The 25,875-nt window shown below is 44.8% G+C and overlaps 1 protein-coding gene across 1 annotated transcript in view; it reads right to left on the bottom strand.

Annotated features, from left to right (window-relative positions):
• The window catches only part of RGS8 (regulator of G protein signaling 8), a 292,063-nt gene extending 267,336 nt beyond the window's left edge, over positions 1-24,727 (bottom strand). Inside the window, exon 1 of the mRNA XM_069232061.1 lies at positions 24,397-24,727. Coding sequence (XP_069088162.1) covers positions 24,397-24,617 — 221 coding nt within the window. The 5' untranslated portion in view covers positions 24,618-24,727. The remainder of the gene's footprint in view (positions 1-24,396) is intronic.
• Positions 24,728-25,875: the final 1,148 nt, after the last annotated feature.

Raw genomic sequence — 25,875 nt, 5'->3', positions numbered from 1 at the left:
TTATCGAATGGGACTCCTCCGAGTGAAAAATCACTCCCACAGTCTGCGCCATTGCCCTATCCCTCAGATGTTGTCTCAGTACCTGTTGTCTCAGTCTCTGATCCTATGTCAGAGCTGTCCTCTACAACCCAAGTTAGAGCTTGAGCAGCAGTCATCCAACGAGATGCCATCTCTGCTACTGGCTAAACTGTTCCTCTAAACACTAGCCTATGTAGACAGTCACAAAATTGCTGGTGGGTGTGTGTGTGATACCTGCAACAGTAGAGGTCACCTTACCTTCACTTCTTCCCTCAATCAGCATGTCTCTCAAGACACTCAAAAAAACCAAAAAAGACACACTATAACTTCAACTTGTCACATACCAATCGTCACAATCTTTAGCACCTCTAGCACCCAGTCCAACGAGCATTATAGGTTCTCCCACTCCGATTCCCTCACTACCACCCAGCAAAAGTGCATTTCATCTCTCCATAGCCCCCCTCGCACATACATTTCATTTATATTATAGCGCAGGTAATGATTGGCTTTACTAATCCACTTACATATAATATACAGCTTTGTTCCCTGCAGTAGGCATATAAACCTTCTGCACTACTTTATGGTATCAAAACTGCCACTAGACAAAAGTCAGATCCTTTTCCAGCAGAAACATAATCACAACAGTTACTTGAATTTTTTACGGCTGCCTAAAAGCTACAGTTGAAATGCGTCTGTTGAAGTATGTGCAATGCTTTGAAGACGCAAGCTGCAACTGCAAGAGAACTGGTGGCAAATGTATATATATATATATATATATATATATATATATATATATATATATATATATATAAAGATATATATAGGGTTTACTTAGCAGTGATGACTTGGAATTTTTGACAATGAAGAAACCATTAGTGCCATGTTTTTATATGTTGCCTGCGATCCATAACGATAGTAATAACCCGCTTGGCAGACCGATACTATTGGCAAGAGGCAGTCTCTTTGAAAATACCTCTATCTATTTGGATCATTTTCTGTGTCCTTATGTTCTAAATTTGGCCTCATATTGTAGAGACAGTATGGATTTTATTACAAAAATCCAGGACATCCCTTTGAAACAAAGTTACATCATGGTAACTGTTGATGTAGTATCCTTGTAAAGTAGCATTGAACAAACATGTGATCCTTTGGACAAGATTTATTGATGATTTATTTATTATCTGGGATGGTCCTGAGAACATTTTGTTACAAAGTGATAGGCCCTCTGATGAGTCCTAATCCAAGAATCACATATAGAAAAAGTAGTTCCTTACATGATATATTAGTACATAGCCACAGAAATAAGAAAGATAATTTGGGATTTGTCAAACAGAGAGGTTTCTATAGATGTGCGAATTGCAAGGCCTGCAAATATAGCACGAATCATAAGACATATTAATTACCCGCACGGTAAGAGAGGAAGATTGATAAGTTTATTAATTGCAATTCAGATGTTATGATACATGTTACTATGTGTAAATTATGGTATGTTGGCAGTACAATTTTTCCAGTAAAAAAAACGTATTTTGGAACACTGGTGGGCTATTAAAAACAATGATGTGAATTATCCGATAGCGCGACATTGCAGACAGGAACATGATGGGAAAGCTGATGATATGTCATTTTTTGGAATTGACAGGGTGTTGCTGTCGGCAAGAGGAGGAGACAGGGAACGGATTCTTAGGAGGATGGAATCGGAATATATAATTAGACTGAACAGTATAACCCCGTGGGGTTTGAACCAGGATGAAGAACTTTATGTACATGTGGGATAACGTTTATGAATTGTTTTCTAATTAGAGATATTGTAATGTGAATCAATGAGAATGAGATTGACCGGGCGCTCAGTAATATGGCCCGTACCACTTAGCTGTCAAACACAGAAAAAATGTAATAGTCAAAGGAAATGTGTTGACTTAAAATTAATTAATGGAATAAGAGTTTTTGTTTTCTGGAGAGGAATGTGTGTGAAGATGGTTCACTTAGAATAGAATGGATATATTATTTAAATTTGGGTTAGGAATATGCATTATTACGTAATAAGCGAAAACAAAGATAAAAATAAAAATAAAAATGATGAGAAAGGGATGAGAGAATGGATAAGGAATATATTAATGAATTTAAGAAGTGAGATTTAAGTTGCAAGTATATTATGTTAGTGAGAATATTTTGTTTATGTTTATCAACAGACAGGATATGAGTTTGAGAGGTGGTAGGGCCTGTTTTTTCAAACTACGACAAATATGGGCTATGATTAAGACCGACACGGTTGAAACGCATCAGCCCTAAAGCCTTAAAGTAATTCAGCTTTAAGCGGTGGACTTATGAGAGAGTCTGGAGTGCCGGCGTTTCCTTCATTATGGCGTTGAGATGGAACTTTTGTGGATAATTACGGATCCTGCACCCGGAGCTGTGCACCAACCTCGTAGGCGGTAGCAGTCAGCTGTAGCAGGACGTTTAGATGACATATATATATATATATATATATATATATATATATATATATATATAGATCACTTTTATATGTAGGTGTGGTTTTCCTGGGGATAGATCTATATATATATATATATATATATATATATATATATATATATATATATATATATATATATAATCCTTAACAGATGGAACGATAACCATCCGACTGCTGCACCAATCCCTTTGTTAAATCTTGACCATTGAACCGAAGTCAGATGCAACAATATTAAATTGAATTAGTTCAGATTTATTCCTTATACTGGTTACACAGAGTCCTGCAATGGAATGTCAACGCGTTTCGGCAAAAACGCCTTCTACTGGACCAATATATATATATATAAATAAAAAAAAAAAAGGTTTTCACCGCACTCCACGAAGTCTCAATAGTGCAATTTATTACAAAATAACAACCACCAACGCGTTTCAACTCCCCATGGAGTCTTGTTCACAGTGAATGAGTCCCTCTTCCCTTTTGCTATTTATACTCAATATCACTACATCAAACATAATGCATTATGGATATTGTAGTTTACATATATTACAAATAAAATTACAAGTAAATGATTTTCTAAACTTAAAATTTAAAAATCCCATTTCCAATACATAATACTATTCACTTGTGTTTTTCTCTGTTCTTCCAATCCTTCCTGGTTTATAATTTCATATTGTTTGTATTTACTATTTGCCTTTTTCAATTTCACTGTTTCTACTATCAAGTAGATGGCACTATTACCCTTTGACATTTATTTCATTGATCTTATTTGTATATATGTGTAGGGTGTTACTTCTATATTACAGTATATTCTAGCCTGATAATTAATTGCTTTGTATCTACATTAATCTTGAGAGATTTATTGAATTCATTCATCATCCTATTTTTACATTATAATAGTTTTCTTATCTCTTATTTTATTCTATTGATTCCACATAAATGTCAGTGAATGCTTTTTTTCTCCAATTTATTGGCTACCATCATTTGGCTATGATATCATATTGTTTAATAATAGATAACCACCCTCCACTACATGGTTACTGTTGTTATCATATATCTTCGAAATTATAAGTGTACATGTAATTCCTCATCCATATTCAGTCCATAAGGCATTTTAGTATGGAGCTGAATGATGAGTTTACTCTCAATCTGGTGTAGCTTTCAAATTCTGTCACCCCCTCTCTCACTCTTTGTCATTTGCGCTATTCCCATGAATCTTAGCGATCTCCAATCAGTGTGTGATCTCGCAAAATGTTTTGCAATTGTATAGTTCATATCTTTGTTAGTAATGGCTCTAGTATGTTGTAAGATCCTTTTCTTGAGCGGATATATTGTACTGCCAATGTATCTCATACCACACTCACGTTCAAGCATATATACTACATATTGGCTATCACAGGTGATTCTCTTTGAGATATGTATGGCCTTGCCATTGTGATCCATATAGGTTTTCGTATTTTTTGCAATCTGGCACAATTTGTATTTGTTACATTTATAAAAGCCAGTTGTCTCGTTCTTCAACCAATTTCTTGAAATTGGTGCCACATAGTGGCTCTTTACCAATATATCTTTCAATGAGGGTGACTTCCTATACGATATTTGTGGTTTACAACCTATTCTCTTTACCAAATCCTGATCACTTCTCAATATTTTCCAGTGTTTTCAAAATATTCAATAAATCTCTCAAGATTAATGTAGATACAAAGCAATTAATTATCAGACTAGAATATGCTGTAATATAGAAGTAACACCCTACACATATATATACAAATAAGATCAATGAAATAAATGTCAAAGGGCAATAGTGTCATCTACTTGAAAGTAGAAACAGTGAAATTGAAAAAGGCAAATAGTAAATACAAACAATATGAAATTATAAATCAGGAAGGATTGGAAGAACAGAGAAAAACACAAGTGAATAGTATTATGAATTGGAAATGGGATTTTTAAATTGCAAGTTTATAAAATCATTTATTTGTAATTTGATGTGTAATATATGTAATCTACAATATCCATAATGCATTATGTTTGATGTAGTGATATTGAGTATAAATAGCAAAAGGGAAGAGAGACTCATTCACGATGAACAAGACTCAATGGGGAGTTGAAACGCGTTGGTGGTTGTAATTTTGTAATAAATTGCACTATTGAGACTTCGTGGAGTGCGGTGAAAACCTTTTTGTTATTTGTACTTTACGAGACTAGTCCTCTCCGTCACTGGGCACCGGCAGTGGAGTGCGCCACCCAGCATCCTTCAGATCACTTTGTTTGACACATATATATATATGTATATATTTTTTTTAACAGTTGTATGGTTTCCTTGGGGGCTGTTAAAAAAAATATTGCTCTCACAGGGGGTCGTACTGTCAAGGGAGACCCCCTGTAAATTTCATTTTGTTTCATTTATTTTTTTATTTTCTACACCCCTGGGAGGGCACGATCGGACGTGATTGCGGCATACCTGGGGTAAACTTACCTTTAGGAAAAAAATATTGCCCCCTGGGGGGGGCGGCTCATTTGCTGAGGGGGCCGACCCACCCCAAGTGAAATCTCTTGTGTCAAGTGGGGGTTTCCTGGCCCTTGCGATTGAGGGCCAGGAAACCCGTTCAGGAAGTCCTCATTTGAAAGGGGAGAGTCTCCCCTTTCAAATGAGGCCTTCCCGAATGTCGGGAAGGCCTGTTTGGGCCTGTTTTCCCCACTGGTGGGGAGGCGGGGGAGACACAGTAGATCTTCTGTGTCTCCTGGGGCTTTTTAATTAAAAAAAAAATCCTCCAATGCAATGCATCAGGGGATTTTTTAACCCCCCTCCCTGTTGTCGGCCACAGGTCGTGACCAGCACCAGGGAGGTAGTGTGGGCATCGGCCAGTGGTCGACGCCCGCACTGTAGAGGTTAAAATTTACTCTATTTTTCTATATTGGCTTGGGATTTTTCTTGTGGTGTGTTTTCACTTTGTTACTGTTTGTGTGTTGCATAAATAATTTACACATTGCCAAGTTTTGTGCCAAGCTACGAAGGGTTAAGCATACGTTAATTTAGTAACATTTTGTGGTTCGCCCTGCAAGGTTTTGTGACTGTTTTTGACCAGGGCTCACACCCCAGTCAACCATCAACCCAGTTTCTCACACAGCCCATCACCCACCTACCATTCATCAGTAAGATCAAGGAAAAAAGCAGTCTACCTTCAACTTCAATAAAAAATCTCCTGTACAACAATCTATCTGGCTTCAGATCACACTGCAGCATGGAGGCAAATTCCTGACCACACATGACGATCACCACTGCCTCCTGACACTGCTGGAACTCTCAGCTGTGTCTGATTCAGTAGAATCTCATACACATTCTGGATTCTTGAATGGGATTCACAGGCAATATCATTCACTGGTTATTCTCTGTCTTTTCCAATCGAGGCCAGTTTGTTCACATGAGCACCTCCAGGTCCCAAAGACTCCTATTACCTCTGGAGTCCCCTTAGGTTCCATATTGTCCCCTGTCATTTTAAACCTCTTCATGGAGCATCTTAGTGCTTCTACCTACAGTTAACAGCTTCAATATGCACCAATATGCTGATGATACACAACTCTACTTGAAGGTTACGTCAGCTCAGGCATACCAGGCCAGATTTACTAACATTTGACACAGTGCGATGAAGAAAGACAACTTGGTGTGCTGTACTGCATCAAATGGAGAGGGAAGGAATGCACACCATCTACTAAGATATGGTGAATTCCTGCTGTCTCTCTCATTGCTTGTGCACTAGTGGCTGCCAAGTGCAAATGCAGGTGCCTGCATTGCAAACTGGACTGTTTTTGTGCAGGAAAGGACACCTTGCTGCACAAAAACAATCCTCTGAGGCATTTCCATCTTTCTACGTGTGTTGCAGAATGCAGCACAAGTAGAAAGAGGAAACATGAGAAGAAATATATAGAATCATAAATATATATATATATATATTTCTCCACGTTACGCCGCCCCTAGGAAGGCATAGCATTTAGATGCATTAGTGTTAATAAATCTGTGAATGCACCAAAAACTATGGGTGTATGTGTGGGAACACCCACTCTCCACCCATGGAACACCTTCCCAGGGCAGAGAAACAGAAGTCAGAAGTCAGAAACTTGCACTGCCTTGCGTTACTTCTGATTTACTATACCATGCTGACGCATGCAAGGTGGTGCTGCGTGTCACTGTAAATCTCACTTATGGGCTTGCGTTACCCCTATGTCATCATGTATGATGCAAGAGCAACACAAGCCCTTAAATAATTTGGGCCCTAATGTCTCAAACACTTCATGCACATCACCCCAACCTAAATTTCCAGCAGCTTCCTAAAGCATAACCCAAATAAGAAAGAAGTCCTGTTATTTGCCAAGAACAACACATAAGAAACAGTGCAAACTTGGATCAGTGACATGGACCTTGACAGCTTTAAACCCTAACTTCACTGAATGCCTGATCCCTTGGATGAACCTGGATACCAACCTCATGCTCAAATAACAAATTTCCAAAAAACACAAAGATGGCCTGGTACCAGCTCTCTCTTCTAAATTACATGAAATTGTTTCTTCCAGAATGTGACTTCAGAACAGCTGTTTAATCCCCCACACTCTTGCATCTAATTGTTAGTATTACCCTATTTTGTGGCCTAGCAGAGATCACACTGACACAATTTAGGGGAATCCTACATGCTGTGGCAATCCTCACTGAGATCCTGAAGAAATATGATCACATCACACTCATCTGATGGAACTCCCTTGGTTATCCATGCCAACATACACCATCTTGGAACCAGCTGAATCATTTACAAAGTCATTACAAAGAGTACCCCGGCATAGCTTGCAGACAAGCTGTCTTGTGGTTCACCATCAGCAAGGTCACCATCAGGCTAGAGACTAAGAAGCATAAAAAAGAAAAAACAAAGCAGCAAGCCTCTTCCATCTGTGCACCCAGAATTTAGAACAGCCTCTCCATATCCATCAGGACCACCACAAAGTTACTCCAATTTAGGGAAGAGTTGAAGTCCATCACAGATTGGTCTTTATGTTTTTCTTTGACCTGTGTGCAATATATAAAAAGTGTGCGTGGGGGTGAAGAGGTGTGTGTGTTGGTTCGTGTGTGTGTGCGTGTGTGTTCCAACAACCCTTGTCTGCCTGTGGTTAAAACTGAAAATGCTTATTTTGAAAATCTTGTTATGTGTAATCCTCTTCTTCATTTCCTGATTAAGGGCCTGATTTAGATATCAGTGGATGGGTTACTCTGTCACAACGGTGACGGATATCCTGCCCATTGAAATCTAAATCCCATTGGAAATATTTGGGTTTAGATTTCAGCGCATGGGATATCCGTCACCATTGTGACAGAGTAACCGATCTGCCAATGTCTAAATCAGGCCCTAAGTGAAACTGCCTCATCTTCTCACTAGTAAATCAATGAAGAGGTAATTTGTGTCTTTGTGTGTGTTCTTGTATGTATGTTATTGTGTGGCATGGGGAGGGGGAGAGAACTTGTGTGTGTCACTACATGTGTATGTGTGAATGGCTTATTCCTTATGTGGGCCAGGAAGGGCCTTGGAAAAAAAACACCTGCCCTGTCCCCTTTCACCCTGAGCTCAGTCATTTCTCTCAACACTCCCTCTCATCCACCTAACTTAACCACATTCCTCTGTAGAATTAACCAGCAACCTCCTTCATGCACCAAGACTCTCCCATTGCTTAGATTGCACCAACATGCTTCTCTAGGGACCTTTTTATGTCTATATCCATCAAACCCCTATCTTATTAAAGTCCTTTCTCTTTCCTCCCACATAAACCAAACCGACTTGCCCCACAATATTTTTCTGTCTAGTTGACAACTATATTCAAGGATGCACTAGAGAGTTATTGTGCTGTGTATTCTATTACCATGGCAGAATTCCTTAGATATTACAATTTGAGTTGAAAAAAACACACCATCATGACGGATGCCCCTCAACCCCAGTGAGTAGATGCTATCAACCCTAATATGGCAGATAGTGAAATGCTTATTTTTGTGGGTTTCTTGCTGCCATTCCTGGATGAACACCTCAGAGTGCAAATTACAGTAGGTATGTATAATGATTCTTTTTTTGCAGTTCCAGGTGAGTTCCACCGAACATGCCAAGGCTGGTTCTTTAATACCCATTCCTTTGAGTTGCTTCCTACAACTGCAGAGAGAGCACTTTGCATACCGGTTACCTCTTCTCTCGATCCTGGGTGAATTTCTCAGTGGATATTCTATGACTCATGGTATAAATTGTTCTCACTGCCTCTCCTGAGTGGACTCTTCAGAGCATATACTATAATTGATGGAACATTGTGCCTATAAAGGGTCAGACCATTCACCTCTGGACAGTTTTATTTTGCTCCATAGTCAATGTGGCTTAACTGCATCATAAAGGTGACTTCAAAAATGGCATGCATGTACCTGTCCGATTGTGTCTATCCTCACACTTTTCACCTACACCCATGCTTATGAGTAGGGGTGGGCGGAACTCAGAGTTTCACTCTGCAGAATTCCGCAGAGTTACATAAAAATTCTACGAGATTCTGTGGAGTTCTGCAGATCCTTAGATACTCGCCTTGTGGCTGCTCCAGGTTTGCTGACAGCTAGGAGAGCCAGAGCTGGAAAAGACCATGCAAGTGTGTATGTGTGCCTGTGCATCCTGAGAAGAACCCCTGCCCACCAGGACAAGTCATCAAGGGTCAAAGTTCACCTCTGGGACTCAGTCAGGGTTGAAATAGCCATCAGTGGGTGGCAGCTAAAGGCAGTCCATGGGTTGGGCAATACTCCCTCTGGGATACACAGAATGTAACAGCATGTACAACAGATGAGTGCATGCCTCCTTTCGGAGGCAATGTACTTGTGGTTCCCTGTAAACTTTTGAGATACGCACCGCCATCGCTTACTTCAATTAAGTAGCTAAATAGAATTGCAAGCGCTGGAATACTTCCCGAGTATGGCCAGAAGATGCCCTTCTGATTTTACTTTTTGGAATATACACAGCACGTGTCTTCCACTGTACAAGTGCAAAAGTGGAGCTGCATAAAAAACTACATCATAGCGAAATGTCTGTACACCCACATGACACATTGATGTACACAGTCTGGTGCACAAATGCAGATATATGCAATCCTTGTTCCCCCTGAACTCACCTTCCATATCAGCACTTGCTGCCCGTAGCCAGCAGATCATTCAGCTCCAGGAACCGGTGTTCTGCTGAAACTACACTCGCAAGAAGGGCTAAGGGATCCCCTCGGCATTGCTAAACCATGCTGCCTGTGTGTGTGCAGCCTCTTTCGGCACTCTGAGCTCTCCAGGCTACTGTTGCATGCCTTACGCCGGGTCTGCACTGTGCAGCCTCTGGTGCTACTGCTGCTACTCTGTGGAACCAGAGAGAGATTGCATGGCCAGAGGGACCCCACCCAAAAACATACAGATTTACCAATAGCAACTCAGTTCACAGTGACACCTGGCATCCTCCATATACACAGCAGGCCACGCTTCAATGCAGCATCCGGCCCAGCCGAATCTGGTGCTGCACACGTGTTTTTTTATACATTAGCCACACAAGGTGGATGGTAAACTCTGCCATGCAGCAGTTTGCAGAGTTTGTACTGGACTCCGCTTTCCAAACTCCGCAAATTCTGCCAGTGGATAGTTTATCACCCACACCTGCTTATGAGCAGTGACACATGTGGTGCAACATGGTATGAGAAGTCTTTATCAAAAACCCACAACACCAAAGTACTTCGCACATAGATCCTGACTTTTCATTCTTGGCATGGTCTCCCTTTTTGACTCTGTTTCCCAGGTTGTTGATGTGTGCTGGACTCTAATTTTGCTGTTTTTGTTACTCTGGGCACTTTACCACTGATAACCAGTGCTAAAGTGCAAGTGCTCCTTTACAAAATGTGTATGTAATAGGCTTATCTGTGATTGGCATATTTGATTTATTAGTCCCTAGTACAGTGCACTAGAGGTGCCCAGGGCCTGTAAATCAAGTGCTACTAGTGGGCCTGCAGCATTAGTTGTGCCACCCACATAAGTATCTCTGTAATCATGTCTCAGACCTCCTACTGCAGTGTCTGTGTGGGCAGTTTAAAACTTGCCAGGCCTAAACCTTCCCTTTTCTTATGTGTAAGACACCCCTAAGGTAGGCCCTAGGTAGCCCCAAGGGCAGGGTGCAGTGTATGGTTAAGGTAGGACATATAGTAATGTGTTTTATATGTCCTGACAGTGAAGTATTGCTAAATTCGTTTTTCACTGTTGCAAGGCCTGTCCCTCTCATAGTTTAACATGGGGGCTACCTTTAAATCTGATGAAAGTGTAGATTCCCTTTGGGAGCAGATGGACATGTGGAGTTTGGGGTCTTTGAGCTCACAATTTAAAAATACATCTTTTAGCAAAGTTGATTTTAAGATTGTGTGTTTGAAAATGCCACTTTTAGAAAGTGAGCATTTTCTTTCTTATACCATTTCTGTGACTCTGCATGTCTGTGAATTCCCTGTATGGGTCAGTTTGACAGTTGGGCTGGTTGCACCTCACACTAGACAGTGACACAAAGGGAGCTGGGGTGTAGCCTGCATATCCTGATGAGCCATCTGTGCTGGGGGGGGGGGAGTGGTCACTCACACCTGAAAGGGCTGTGCCTGCCCTCACACAATGCAGTCTCCAACCCCCTGGTGAGAGTCTGGGGCCTGGCCTGGGCAAGACAGGATTTCACATTCAAGAGAGACTTTGCTTTGAAGTAGGCCTACTTCAAAAGAGAAATTGGGTATAAGAAGGGCACCCAAAACCACAGACTTTAGAACACTTCTGGAAACCAAGAGGAACCTCAGCCTGGAAAAGAGCTGAAGAGCTGAGGAAGAAGAGCTGCCCTGCCTGTGACTGTGCTTTGTGGAGCTATCCTGCAGTTTCTGCTTCTACCAGAGTAAGAGGGCAAAGACTGGACGTTGTGTGCCTTCCATCTTGTGAAGATCTCCAAGGGCTTGATTTAGAGCTTGCCTCCTGTTGTTTGAAGTCTCAGGGACAGCAAAGACTTCTCTCTGCCAGCACCTGTGGTCTCTGGAGAGACTCCTACTCTGCCCTGTGGTGCCCATCCAGTTCCTGGGACCCTGAAAGGAGAAGCTGGCAGCCTAAGAGGAATAAATCCACGCACAGAATGCCGTGCGGGGAAAAAATTGACGCGACTCCGATCTGCGGCTTGAAAATCGACGCGCCGCCGGCTCCTCTGCTGAAAATCGGAGCTCACCTGCAACGCAACTTAAGAATGGATGCACAGAGCTGGGGAAACAATGTGCAGTTTCGCTGACGGAAGCTGGTGAGATCGCAACCCGCGCTGCGTGGTTTTTAGATCATTGTGTGGCTGGATTTCCGACACAAGCACCGCTGGGCGTGTAAGAACAACGCAAGGCCTGCCCAGACCCAAGAGTGCTGACCGGATTGACGCATCGCTCTCCTGCGGAGAGAAGAAACGACGTGCCCTGACCCAATGAAAGGAGAAACAACACCAGGTCTCGCTCGTGAGTGGAATAGATGTATTGCAAGCCCTTTTTGATGCACCCTCGCCCATGCGGGGTTATTTTTTACGCACCCAAGGTACATTTTCACGCTAACAGTGTTAGTGTGTGTTTAAAATTACATGAAGACTCTTTTTGCATTTTTTGTGATAACTTGACTTGTGTATTGTGGATTTTTGTCGTTTTGGTCTTGTTTTGTTTAGATAAATATTCTCTATTTTTCTAAAACTGTGTTGTGTCATTTTTTAGTGTTTTCATTGAATTACTGTGTGTCTTGGAACAAATACTTTACACCTAGCACTCTGAAGTTAAGACTACTGCTCGTGCCAAGCTACTAAGAGGGTAAGTAGGGGTTAGCTGAGGGTGATTCTCTTTTACCCTGACTAGAGTGATGGTCCTTGCTTGGACAGGGGGTAACCTGACTGCCAACCAAAGACCCCATTTCTAACAGATACCAGTGCAGCCACACATATTCTATCCACCAATACATTAACATCTTAGGCTCTTACAATTCTCTTCTCTTCAATACATGCCTGTATGCATCAATAAAACAGGATAAGTACACAACTCTAGTCCGCACAGACACAGTTACATTTATATAGCCCTTACTAACCCTGACATCTAAACAATACCCATATAGGCCACATGACCCACACTTATTCTTCTATTGAATCTCTCCTATAGTCTGTGACCCTCCCGCAAATACACCTAGGCGGCTCATCATTAATATGAAGTGCTATATAAATGCAACAACAATACATCAGGTTCGAGGATCAGTCTAATAAGAGCACACAACATCTCTGTGTATGTATGTGCCAGCACTGTGCTGTCTGTAGCGATCTGTTAGTAAACTGCAGGACATAGGTTTCAATCCAATTGTTTCCACTTGTATGACGCTCGTTGCCAGGACAGTATGAACAAATAAATAGCAGACAGACTAGGACTTCAAGGACCCCGTGTCCTGGTGCTTTACAAAGTAGGCATCTAGCATGGCAAGGCATTCATTGTAGGAGGCAATATGATGTAGGATCAGAGGAAAGCTGAATAAGATGATGAGAGGAAGGGTTGGCATGAGGAAGATGATTTAATAAAGGGCTGGTATGTAGGATGAGACAAGTGTTGAAGGTAGAGGGATGTGTAGTGTAGGGAATGTGGAGAGGTAGGGAATGGGGAGGAAGACTTGTTTGGTGGAGGGTAAGGGGGAATTCCTAAGGAGTGAGGTATATGCATAGCAATGGCTAAAGGATTGAGTGTGGGGAGTGAAAGTCCCATGAGGGTGTAATATGAGGAGGGGACAGGAGGAAAGACTGAGTGGTACAGGAAAAAGGGGATGGTGCACTGTTTGGTGGAGGTGTGGAGAGGTGCAATAAATGATGAGGGAAACCAAAAGACTTTGTGGATGATGATCCGAGGGTTAAAGGCAATAGAGACTTCATAACCCTTCTCAGTTTTTCCAATAAATGGCCTAATAGCTTTCTCTTCTGCTACCATGTGCAAACCACCATTGAGCAGATAAGAGAAGAAGAACCCCAGAGAGAGACCTGGGGGATAGAACATCATAATTAGAGACAAAAAAAACTAGAAAGGTATAACCAGAGAGAGAGATAGACATCTGCAGATATTGTGAGAGCAAATGAGATTGAGTGAGTGAAAAACCCTAGTAGAGATTTAAAGTAAAACAAAAGAAGTTAGGTTACATTTCAATACAAAGGGTGTTTGGTTGTGGGGTCTGGTTGTTCCAAGATGTTATGTTACTTGTATGGTTCCTTGAGTTAGGTCACCTCAAAGAGCCCTGGACCTCGGGAGAGGAAATGAGAAGTAGGAAAGAGAAACCAGGAAAGAGAAAGAGGAGAAACAATAGAGGGAATCCTAAGGATCTCGTTGGTGGGGTGGACTTCACCAAAACACTGGTGTCTTGCCCGACAGAGCAATAGTGCTTTATAGATAGTCATCCTGATGTATCTGCCCTACAGGCAGGGAAGGAAAACATCTTAGAAATAATGGTGACCAAAAGAGGACAGGAGGAAATAAGGAAGGAAGTGAGAGGACTCAGGTGCCGACAAATAGTTAGAAAACTCTGATTAAGATATACTGTGGCCGACCGACAAGAGCAGGAAACAGGGAAACAGGACCTTGTCCACTCACTCCACAGTGTTCAACAGTCAGAGATCTCAAGAACTTACAAAAACAATAATTTAGAGATAGAGATATCGGGGCTTCTGGAAGAGCAGAGACCTTTAGGTTTAAGACAATTAAAGGGGAGAATGAGTTGTTTCAGCAGAAGAGCAGTGCTTGAAATAGAACTTTTTAAGTGTGGGTATTTACTAATTTAAGTGTGTGTACTCTACCTTGGAAACTCAAATGAAGTTGCAATTAGGATTCTAGGGCTTATCTATTGCACCTTCTTCTTTGCTGTCAATTCAGTAGACCCTAAGACATCTTTGACTGGTTAGATTTCTCCAATTTCCCATTTGTTAAAACCCTTTTGTGTTCTTTTTTTGATTTACCCCCACCTTTCCTGTGAGAAGCAAACAGTATGCATCTGTCTTTCTTTCTGCATGAAACTTGTTACTCAACTTTTGAGTATTCTCCAAAGAAGTTATGGTCATGATCCCATCACTTGACACAAGTTGCAACTTTTACGATGGAAAGGCGAGCACACACAGGTAATTTTGACTCCGTCTTTGAAAATGGCTCCAACCCCCACCTTTCTATTTTTTTTAAATCAATTTGGTCCTGGGTGTGCCCCTGTTCTGATGTCTCGTGCTGTGCCTGTTCACGAGCTGGCGAGCACACAGCTCCGGATGACATGAGAACAGCTGGGCTGCACATTGCAGAGATAAAATATTAGAGAATTCCTCCCAAGTCCTGCTCATTTTCAAAAGTGGCACCAAGCAGTGGCAGCTCTGAGAGGCAGAGTGCCTCTCTCTCTAGCCTGGATGCATTCAACCTGCTTCTTCCTACCTGTTTATAGATTTTGAAGGATAAGGAGTCCTATGTGCAATACCTCCCATTGTCAAGTTTGTTCATGATAGGGGATCCTGCAGGTCTCCACATTTACTGTTACTTATAACCAGGGCCACTGGAAATATGCTCTTCTGCAGCTGCAGCATTGTCCGAATAATTATTGATCTGACACATTTGCCACATAACCCATCATCTGCTGCATAGTCTGCAGGTTTTAGCAAACTTAAAATGTTTTAGCTCAAACAGATCAAATGTTAATGAAAATGTGGTGGCCTATGTAGTGTCGACACACTACGCTGAGGCGCCTTCGTGTTCCTTTACCTACAGAGATGGTGGTGCCCCGCGACCAGTTACATCACTGGCGCGACACTACATTCCTCCCAAAAACAGATAACGAGAGGCAGAGGGAGAAGTCACAGCAGAGATACAAATCTTGCTACACCAGATGATCTCGCAATTTCTCAGACGAAGCAGGATTGCCACGTGACCACCAACTTCATTCTTCCAATTGACTTTATTTTAGCATTAGCCACCGCCGCGTTAAAAGCTGCAAGTATTTTTCCATGTTATACAATGTGCTCATGTTTTTATTCTGCGTGTTTGAATGTTCTTTCCCCCCAAAGGCTTAGGCTGATAAGAATGTACTAGGGCGGCAGGGAACGGTTTTGTTTTGATAGAGGGCACCTTGGGATTTTGGCCAATTCCCGGCATGTTCTTTCAAAGCTGACCTAAAGTAACCAGCCTTTTTTTAATAATAAACTTATGCAGTGGGAGGGAGTTTCTAGAATCCTCCTCTCTTGTTTGTTCAAAGTATAAGAGGCGAAGACCAGATAGACCAGGGAGTGACTCAGGTCTCGGACATGCTCAGCATGCTGAGGTGTGTCATCCTTCCTGTGGGGACAATTGATCTCTCTCTCCACAATCGCTTCTGGGATCTAGTGATCTGATGCTGATTAGGAGGGAGATGAAGCAGATTTGCCCTTGCCTCATGGTGATGCATTTTTTAATTCATTATTTGCTTTGCATTGTAATATAGATACATATATTTGCTGTGTATATTGCAGGGGGAATCATTTGTACATGTTTTCATTTCATTGCTGTGACCATTTTTAAACGTGTATTTTCAGATTGCTAATCTCCTTTTCAAACCTTGCAAAGCATTTAATAAATGTCTTCTTTAGACTAAGAAGCGCATTCCAGAGATTTTTGTCAGTGCACGAGTGTTTCAGCTCGGTCATTAGTAAAGCAAAACATTGAGGGAGGACGGAATTACTAATCGGTAGCCTCTCAGCAAACAACCATCTGGGTCCACAGACAGTTCATCACGGATGTGATATAAGCTCTCCATTATTCGTTTGGAGGCAGGAGTGAGCGAGGATAGTTGTTTCTTTACAGCATGCCATTGATTGAAACGGACCGCCTGCAGAGCCTTTTGAAGGGACTCATCTTGTGTTGTGGCCAGAAATATTGTCTCAAAGGAGACCGGAGCGGTCTTGACCGGTCAAACACATATCTCACATACTCTTTGGTTTCACAAGCCTCATGGATCACGCTGTAAGTGGCTGCCCTGGGGTGGCGAGACAAGTAGTCAGCCGGGTTATCGGATCAAGGATGATATTACAGCCGACATCCATAATCCTGCAATTGGAGCATCCATTTCTCTATCTGTGGTGGGGGGTTCAATGCATTTCCATTAAAGAGGGGGATGAGGGGCTTATGGTCTGTGGTGACAAGGAAAGGTCGGCCATAGACATAAATGTGAAAATGCTTGCAGCCCTAGTGCACAGCAATGGCTTCTTTCTCTACATGCGAATGTCGCTGCTCAGTGTCAGTCAGCCATCAGCTTGCAAATGCCACTGGGGACCACTCCTCATTCTCTTGTTTGTGAAGTAGAATGGACCCCAGGCCCTTTGGGCCAGCATCGACTACAATCTTCATGTCCTTACGGGGATCAAAATACCACAGAATGGTGTCACCAGACAAAGCTTCCTTAATGGCCTCAAACACTGTTTGTTGTGTTATACCCCATTCCCAAGGTTCTTAGGAATTTGTTAGGTTTTGGAGCGGTTGTGTCAACAAGGAAAGGTCTTTAATAAAACGGCCACTGTAATTTACCATTCCGAGAAAACTTCAGACTTCAGTCACATTGGCCGGTGGGGGTGCACGCTTAATGTCCTGTACCTTTTCTGGATCAGGCGCCACTCTGTCAGCTGAGAAGACATATCTAAAGAATTGGATTCTGTTAGTGAGGAACTCACACTTTCTGCGGTGAAGGGTCAGACCGGATGTCAGACCGGATTCTTTGATCCTTTGCAACACATTTTTGAGCCGGGTATTATGTTCCGCAATGGTCATTGCATGGATCAAAATATCATCACTAACGTTGTTCGTGCCTGGCAGATCTGCCAAGAGCTTGTGAATGACATTTTGGAAGACCCCTGCAGCACTTGAGATGCCGAGATTCAGTCTTTTGGATTGCTGCAACCCAACGTGCATCGAGAATGTGGTTATATAACGTGACTCCTTAGCTAGGACTAACTGGTGGTATCCTGAGCGCAGGTCTAGTTTGGAGACCCAACAGGATCCACTTAGCTTACCTATCAAATCGTCAATCGTGGGTGTCAGATGCCTCTCACGTTTGATGGTGACATTGGAGAGATGCATGTCTACACAGATGCGGACTTCCCGAGCTGCTTGGGCTTCTGTGTGGCCAATATTGGCGGCACCATTCTGGGCCCAGTAACGCATTCTATGATGCCAGATGCTTCAAGGTGATACAACTCCTTCTCCACCTGCGGCCTGAGGTGCAAAGCAATGCGTCTGTGTCAGAGCACCACTGGCTGCACAGTCTTGTCAATATGCAATTTTACTTCTCTGTGACGCAGAAGGCCTATTCCTTCAAACACGTCATGGAATTGGTGAGGGAACTCAGTCACCAATTCCTGATTTATGCCAAAAGCAAAAGTGCCAACTCCTAAATCTTCTGCTGTGTAACATCCCATGTCCTTCCTCAGCCACATACAGTTTGGCTTGGACTGCCCTGGACCATATGCAATGGATGTTTGGAATGTGCCTCTGTGGGCAAGCAGCGTACTCTGGCCATACCCATATACTTTTATCCTGGCTTCCGCTAAGGTGGGTGCTGGGACCATCTGGTGATACACATCTGCATCAAGGATGTTTATGGAGGCCCCAGTGTCAATGACAGCAAGGGTCGGATGGGTGCCTACCTGGATTTGGCACCGTGGCAGCTTTTTGGACGACTGGACCGCATTGCCAATGGTGAATAAGGAATGGATAACATGTTCCTCGGCTTCGTTGTCATCCATTTCACTACCTCTTTCAGATTTACTTGTAGTTGTGGTGACTGAGGCATTTCCGGGTCATGATTTGCTTGACCTGCACACCATCACAAAGTGGTGTAGGGGGCCTGTTGTTTCGGGGTCTCATTTTGTTCGGAGCAAACGCCAAGGCATTGACAGGCTCTTCCTTAATTGCTCTCTCGAGTGCAGCCTCCATGTGTGAAGCTCATGCCTTAGACAATTCTTTTATGCGTCCCATTGTGAGGATGGCGAGTAGGGACCTTCCTGACTCTTCAAGGATTTCCTCTGTCTCAACCACGAACCCACATGTGTAGGCTAGGTCTTTGAGCTTCATATGAAATGAATTGATGGATTCTTCTGGTTGCTGCCTGGCTTGCCTGAACACAAAACGTTCGTAGTCAATGTTGGCCATGGGTTTGAAGTGCCTACTTAAGGCAGCTATTCGGGTTACATGTGTTTTGGGGGTATCCTCAGGGAGGTTCTTGGAAATTTTGTAGATGTCTCTTACCCCTAGATGTAAGATCATGGCTCTTTTCTGGGCGTTTTCGACTTTGGTGGCTTTGAAGAACAGTAAGACTCTCTCGACCCGGTCCTTCCATCGCGGGGCTTGTTCAGACGGGGTCCCTTCAGCGACAAAAGGCTCAACTGGAGGGATGGCAAACATGGTGGGTCAATGCAGGTAATGCAAGGTGTGGCTCCCTCTAGTTAGCCGGGCACTATGGGGGTCATTCCAACTTTGGCGGGCGGCGGAGGCTGCCCGCCAAAGTTCCCCCGCCAGAAGACCGCACCGCGGTCAAAGGACCGCGGCGGTCATTCTGGCTTTCCCGCTGGGCTGGCGGGCGACCGCCAAAAGGCCGCCCGCCCGCCCAGCGGGAAAGCACCAGCAACGAGGATGCCGGCTCCGAATGGAGCCGGCGGAGTTGCTGGTGTGCGACGGGTGCAGTTGCACCCATTGCGATTTTCAGTGTCTGCCAAGCAGACACTGAAAATCAATGTGGGGCCCTGTTAGGGGGCCCCACGACACCTGTTCCCGCCAGCCTGGTTCTGGCGGTGAAAACCGCCAGAACCAGTCTGGGGGGAAGGGGGTCGGAATCCCCAGGCCGGCGCTGCTTGCAGCGCCGCCGTGGAGGATTCACACGGGCAGCGGGAAACCGGCGGGAAACCGCTGGCTTCCCTTTTCTGATCACGGCTTTACCACCGCGGTCAGAATTGCACCTGTTGGCGGTGCATCCTCCAACCCCGGCCCTGGCGGTCCATGACCGCCAGGGTCGGAATGACCCCCTATGTGAGGATACATCTGCTTCTCCCTCACAGTATGTTTGTTATTCGCTATGTGCACTGAGTGCTTCTCGTCTAGTGGTGCCTTGCCCTTGCTGTAAGGACTATGTAATGTTCAATGATACAAAGCTCAAACACTATGGGCCTGATTACAACTTTGGAGGAAGGTGTTAATCTGTCCCAAAAGTGACGGATATACCACCAGCCGTATTACAAGTCCATTATATCCTATGGAACTCGTAATACGGCTGGTGGTATATCCGTCACTTTTGGGACGGATTAACACCTCCTCCAAAGTTGTAATCAGGCCTTATGTTTCTTTCTTCCTCCTCTTTGTATTTTTTTTTGTATAATTCTTTAAACTAGGGTTGACTGGTTATGATTTTGTTTTCACCACCTTTATTCGTTATGTGTACATTAATGTTCCATGTGTCTTCAGAGGCACCGTCTTCGGGAGACATACAAAATAGACTAGAACAGACCCCAGCTGCTTTTATGCCTGACCGCTGGACTCTGTGGCAGGCAGCATGCAGGCAGCATGCAGCAGCGTGATCTGGCTTCCAGGGCCGGCTCAGATGCGGCAGGGCTCTGCAGATCATCGTGGCACTCACCAGTGCGATCTCTGCATCCTCGTACGGTTAAGTAGAGGCTCTGGGGGCCTCATGCAGACGTCAGAGGCCAGGAGCAGCGTTGCCCAGGGGACGCACGTGGCACGAGCCCCGCGTTGGGAATTTAGCCGCCACGGCATCCGGAAGCACAGTAGGTCACAACACCCTCGTCATCAAAGTGTAGTGTTGACACACTACGCTGAGCGCTAGTGTGCAAATAAATGCTTCTACACGTTGTTGAACTTTTGTGACATAGCAGGCAGTGCTCACTCAGCCTATCTCAAGTAACTCCCTACCCCGCCCACTCGCACTCTTTATTTATAAATCACTGCAGGTCAAACACACAAACCAGCTTACAGAGGGGGTCAGAGAGGCACCCCTCATGTTCCTTTACCTACAGAGATGGCAGTGCCCCACGACCAGTTACATCACTGGTGTGACACTAAAGCCTATGTTGCTGCACAGTGGAAGGCCCTTTGCTAATAGTGGCATAACTAGTGTGTCATGGGCTCTAGTGCAAAGAAGGAAATGGGACCCCAGGCCGGTCTTTGAACTTTGAAACACAGCAATAATCAGGGTTCAGTGGTGTTTCAAGCCTCTAGATCCTGGTGCCGCTGCACCAATCGAAACTAAGCTCCTGTTCAGAAAGGTTGACTAGGCATTTTTCAGTTGTTATTGCTGTGTTTTGGGTGCTAAACTGGGACTAAAGAGGTGAAACCTTTGCCTAGTGTTAGCATGTGCAACAATGACAAAATAATTGTCATTGGATTTAAATTGCGCTTTCTACCCCTGACGAGGTGTTGAAGTGCTTTACGTGCATGCCACTCTGGAACCAAGGTTAGGGGTTAACCTGGTGAATACTTTGAATAGTCTGGTGCTCTTCAGAAAAAGTTACATGCATTTACTCAAGTTACCTTATGATAGGTTATATAATACCATTTAGGTGTGATCGTCAGTGGAGCTACCTGGATTCAAGTGAATGGTTGGTAAGATGGATAGTCTGGTCGAGATTAGGCAATCTTATTTTACAGGTTTTGGGAGCTAAAGATGAGAGGTTATGATCTATGACATGAGATTGTGATCTACTGGATGAGGTATCAGCCAATTACAGAATTACAATAAGAAGGATTGAGGCAGGTTTGAGGCTGACAGGAGGATATACTCTGAAACTGAAGGCATGTAGACGATGGAAGGTAAGAAGAGTGTCACGGAAGAAAGAAAGGATGTCAGGGTAAATTTTTCATGCAGGGCTTTGGAGTATGCTTGGAGAAGTCTTTCTGAGAAAGAAAGCAATCAGACAATGTAAGAAACAATGCAGAAATAAATTTTATACATAGTGCTCCGTGCCTGCAGCAGACAGCTTAAACATGTGATTCTGGGGGTACAGGTTAGGAGTGATGTTGTTTTGCCAAACAGAGGAAATGATCAATATTATCACAAAATGCACTGCGTTGCGCTGCATAATTTGCCTTTTCTTGTCACATAATTTAGTGATCTCTGCCACTTTTTAAAAAAAGGTTCACAACTTTATTTTTTGTTCAAGTCAACTTACATTTTTTTATGTCTTCATAACAGCATGCAAGAGGCCGATAATAAATCTTGTAACATTGCACATTCACAACGTTAGTAACACTGACATCAGTATCCAACTGTCTGGCAGACTAAGGGGGTGATTCTAACTTCGGCGGGCGGCGGAGGCCGCCCGCCAAAGTTCCCCCACCAAGTTCCCCCACCAAAATACCGCTCCGCGGTCGAAAGACCGCTGAGGGTATTTTGGGATTTGCCCTGGGCTGGCGGGCGGCCGCCAAAAGGCCGCCCGCCAGCCCAGGGCAAATCAACCTTCCCACGAGGACGCCGGCTCAGAATTGAGCCGGCGTAGTGGGAAGGTGCGACGGGTGCAGTGGCACCCGTCGCGTATTTCAGTGTCTGCATAGCAGACACTGAAATACTTTGTGGGGCCCTCTTACGGGGACCCCTGCAGTGCCCATGCCATTGGCATGGGCACTGCAGGGGCCCCCAGGGGCCCCGCGGCACCCCCTACCGCCATCCTGTTCCTGGCGGGAGACCCGCCAGGAACAGGATGGCGGTAGGGGGTGTCAGAATCCCCATGGCGGCGGAGCGCACCCCCTAAGTGTATCATCAGGCCCTCATGACACAGTTTTCACTTCTCCAACCCTTCACCCCTGTTCGTCTGCTGTAGCATCACAACAACATTGGGAGCTTAAGGCCAGATGTTCCAAGGGGTTTTATCCATTCTGTGTCAATGGGAAAATGTGTTTGTACATATGGCACTTAGTAACCGTATCGCAGCCTCCAGAATAACTTCATTCATCTCCCCACCCATGCTCTATGCGGTGCACGAAGGACTATCCCCTCCTCTGCACGTGCAGTAGCGCCATTCCCCTCCAGTAGTCTCTTGTGTTTTCGTCCAGATACCTGAAATAGCCCCCATACTTTTCAATGGCGATTGTAGATGGGGAGTAGGTCTCTGTAGTTGTCCGATTGTGTATTGCAATATTCCATATCTTGCAACCATTCCCATAGAGTCGGGAGTGGGCCCCGCATCCACCGCCGGGCCACCCTGCGCTTGGCCAGCAGCAACACGATAGCTACCAGCCGTCTATCTGCTGTGGGAAGTCCCCTGTCGTATCCGAGTAAGGCGAGTGAAGCCTCCGATTCCAACTGCTCCTCTATTATATCTCTCAGTACATAAAGCACTTCTTGCCAATAACTACCTATGCCCGGACAGCTCCAGGCCATATGTAGAAAACCTGCGCTAGACTCCGGGCATTTGAGACATGCGGCATTATCTCGGATCCCATATCCATATAGTCTGCCCGGTGTGTAATAAAGTCGATTAATGTATGTACCTCTGCCACTTAATTTGTTCCGCCCTTGCCGCATAATTCCAGCAGCCTTGGTTATAATGTATTCCACCTTTCACCACTGGTCACCAGCCTCTTATCCTGTTTCTCCTCCAATTTCTTTCTTTCCTTTTCATACACTTATCTTTTCCTCCCGCCTCTCGCGCTCCTTCTCTAAAATATTATTGCCCGCTCTCACTCTTTTCCCGCCACTGCACTTTAAGTACTGAGACCAAAGACATGATAGGAGCACCACTCTAGGCACTCACGCACGGCACCAAAACGCTCATCGCATAGACCAACATGAATACAACACACTTCCAACCACGCACTACCTAGTATTGTAACTCGTTGCCGCTTCGGCAACACTCGTCGGCGCCTCGCAGGGGGTATGGAGGGCTTCAGAAATGCGATCAGTTATGCTTCTTTGCTCTGTCACCTCTCTCTCTGTCCTCGTTTTACAGTACATATTCACACACCCTTACTTCTCCCTCCCTTTCTGTTCAGTCTCACTTTCAGTTTATTTTCCCTTTCCTTCCCATTGGTTGTCCTTCATTTCCAGTCTCCCTCAAATCCCATTGCTCGTTCTCCCGTCTTCATTAAGCTCTGTTTCCCATTCTTCTGTCATTTTTTCCACCCATTTTTTCTCTATCTTTAAATTTTACAAATTGATCTTCACGTACATTCTGGTTGTATATCGTTTCTCTTGATCGCTGTCCCCGTTTGCCCCTTCTATCACAGCTTCTCTGACGTCGGCACTCCTCTCTTCATTCCTTGGCTCTTCTCTCAACACCTCCCACATTTCACGTTCTCAGCCAACACCCCCCCCCTCGCCTCTCGCCACCCTTGCCCTCCCCTATTCTTCCCTCCTTGCCTCTCGACCTTGCACGCTGTCCTTCAGCCCGTTCGTCCCTTCTCCTCCCCCGTTATTTTCGCAGTGACGTACTATCTGCTTTCCCCTCACCTCCAGCCTCCCCACGTTTCGGGCTTCTCTTCTTCCCCTCTTCTCTCCCTTTCACCTGCACTTCTACCTCTCCCCCCAGCACCCCTTCACCACCCACAGACACACTTTAGCCCGCAGGTCTTCCCTCTCCTCCGTGTATTCGGCTCCACTGTTCTCCTTTATTCGGGATGTACAGCTCTTCCTCGGCCTGAAAGGCAGAGCCAAGGAAAATCAGCATGCAGTGCGTGATGCGCCTGTCTAAAGATGCTGCTGCAATCCAAACTTGCCCATGGACGGCCCTAGAGCGCGCAGCCGCGCCATGACAGCTGCAGCGCCTAGAGCCACTTCAGTCCCATGTGGCGCTTAAAGCGGCAAAATTAAGAGGCCTTACCTATCTTGCTGACGCGGGCAGGGCCCTGCTCGCGCGTGCTGCTGCGGCTCCAGCATGGCACCGTCTCTGGCAGAGCTGTGGCGCACCGGGGAGCAGGGGAGGGACCCGGGCCCGACCACGCGGTACCGGCTCCAGGACAGGAGCAGCAGGCCGGCTGTTTTCCTGCTTCTGCATGTCACCATGAGCGGGAGGGAGTGCACTGTCTCTGACAGACGTGACATGCAGCCTGAAGGGGATGTGGGGAGAGAGCGCGGGTCGCACTGGATGGCACCGCATGCTCGAGTGGGCTTGCTGGGGGAGCTGATGCTTGCACCGCTAGCGCTGTGTCGTATGAGGCAGGGAAGAGCCGTCGTCACATGAGGAGAGGAGGCGAGAGAGTGTAGGAGAAAACCAGCAATGTGAGAATGTCACCTATTTCTGAGAGAACAAGACCCCAGGGATTCTATGACTCTTGTACGCTAAGGCCTACTCTGTACGGTGTATGATTGTAAGGCTTCCTTCGCAGCAGAATCGGTCTTTGCTAAGATAGCGCCCTGGACGTGGGCGGAGAGAAATGTGGCGCCCTTGTTTATGGTAGTGAATTAAATAAGGCAGCATGGTGGGTCCCTTATGTGTTCACTGGTCAGTACCTGAATGAGCAGGACTGGCCCCTAAATACAAACATCCCCTTCCCCGGACCTCCTCCAGCTCACCTATAGCTTAGCTGCTTCACACAGATGGTGGTTTTGTTGATGCGTCACCAGGTGTCAGAGGATGAAAGATGGGCAAGGAATGGGGGTGAAGGGGTGGTAAAAGCATCGTCTGCGATATGACAATGAAGTGCTACAAGCACTTTATACTGGCAAATCCGACAGAAACGAGCATGCAGAGACAGGGACAAGGCTGGAGCACGATGAGAAGGGCGATGCTGTTCGCATAACCTTAATGCACACGGCTGCATGAGCCCCTCAGAATATTGACGCCCTGGGCCTGGGCCCAGCACGCCCGTGCTAAAGGCTGGCCCTGCTTCCCAGGGCCAGGGCTACCAAACTGTCCCTTTAGAGTGTCGAGAACGCATTTTTATTATGGTAGGCGTATTCGTTTATTACACATTCAACCATTCGTGTGGCCTCGCATCCCTTTTGGATTCTTGGCACATTTTTGCCATCAATTTGCGTGTTTTGACATAGATCAGAGGCCGGTTCGGTTATGATCTCTACACTAGTGGTGAATTAATATATATATATATATATATATATATATATATATATATATATATATATATTTATATTTACTATTCAATTGGTGTATTGAACCATTGGCTGGTCAGTGGTTACTGGAGGTCTGGCCAAGGCGTTTTGGTGCTGTTTTGGTTGTGAGTGCGTTAGGAATGCTGTTATTCAATTACAGGCCTATTTGTTCTTTGTGGTGTTGGTATAAATGGTTTTGATTAACATGTTCTGTTGTTGATTGGCATCCAGTGCGCTCAATCCATGCAGT

The sequence above is a fragment of the Pleurodeles waltl genome, chromosome 4_2, assembly GCF_031143425.1.
Source record: "Pleurodeles waltl isolate 20211129_DDA chromosome 4_2, aPleWal1.hap1.20221129, whole genome shotgun sequence".
In the NCBI taxonomy this organism is placed as follows: domain Eukaryota; kingdom Metazoa; phylum Chordata; class Amphibia; order Caudata; family Salamandridae; genus Pleurodeles; species Pleurodeles waltl.
The sequence above is the reverse complement of the archived record's forward strand: the minus strand, read 5'-3'. Positions and strand labels throughout refer to the sequence as shown.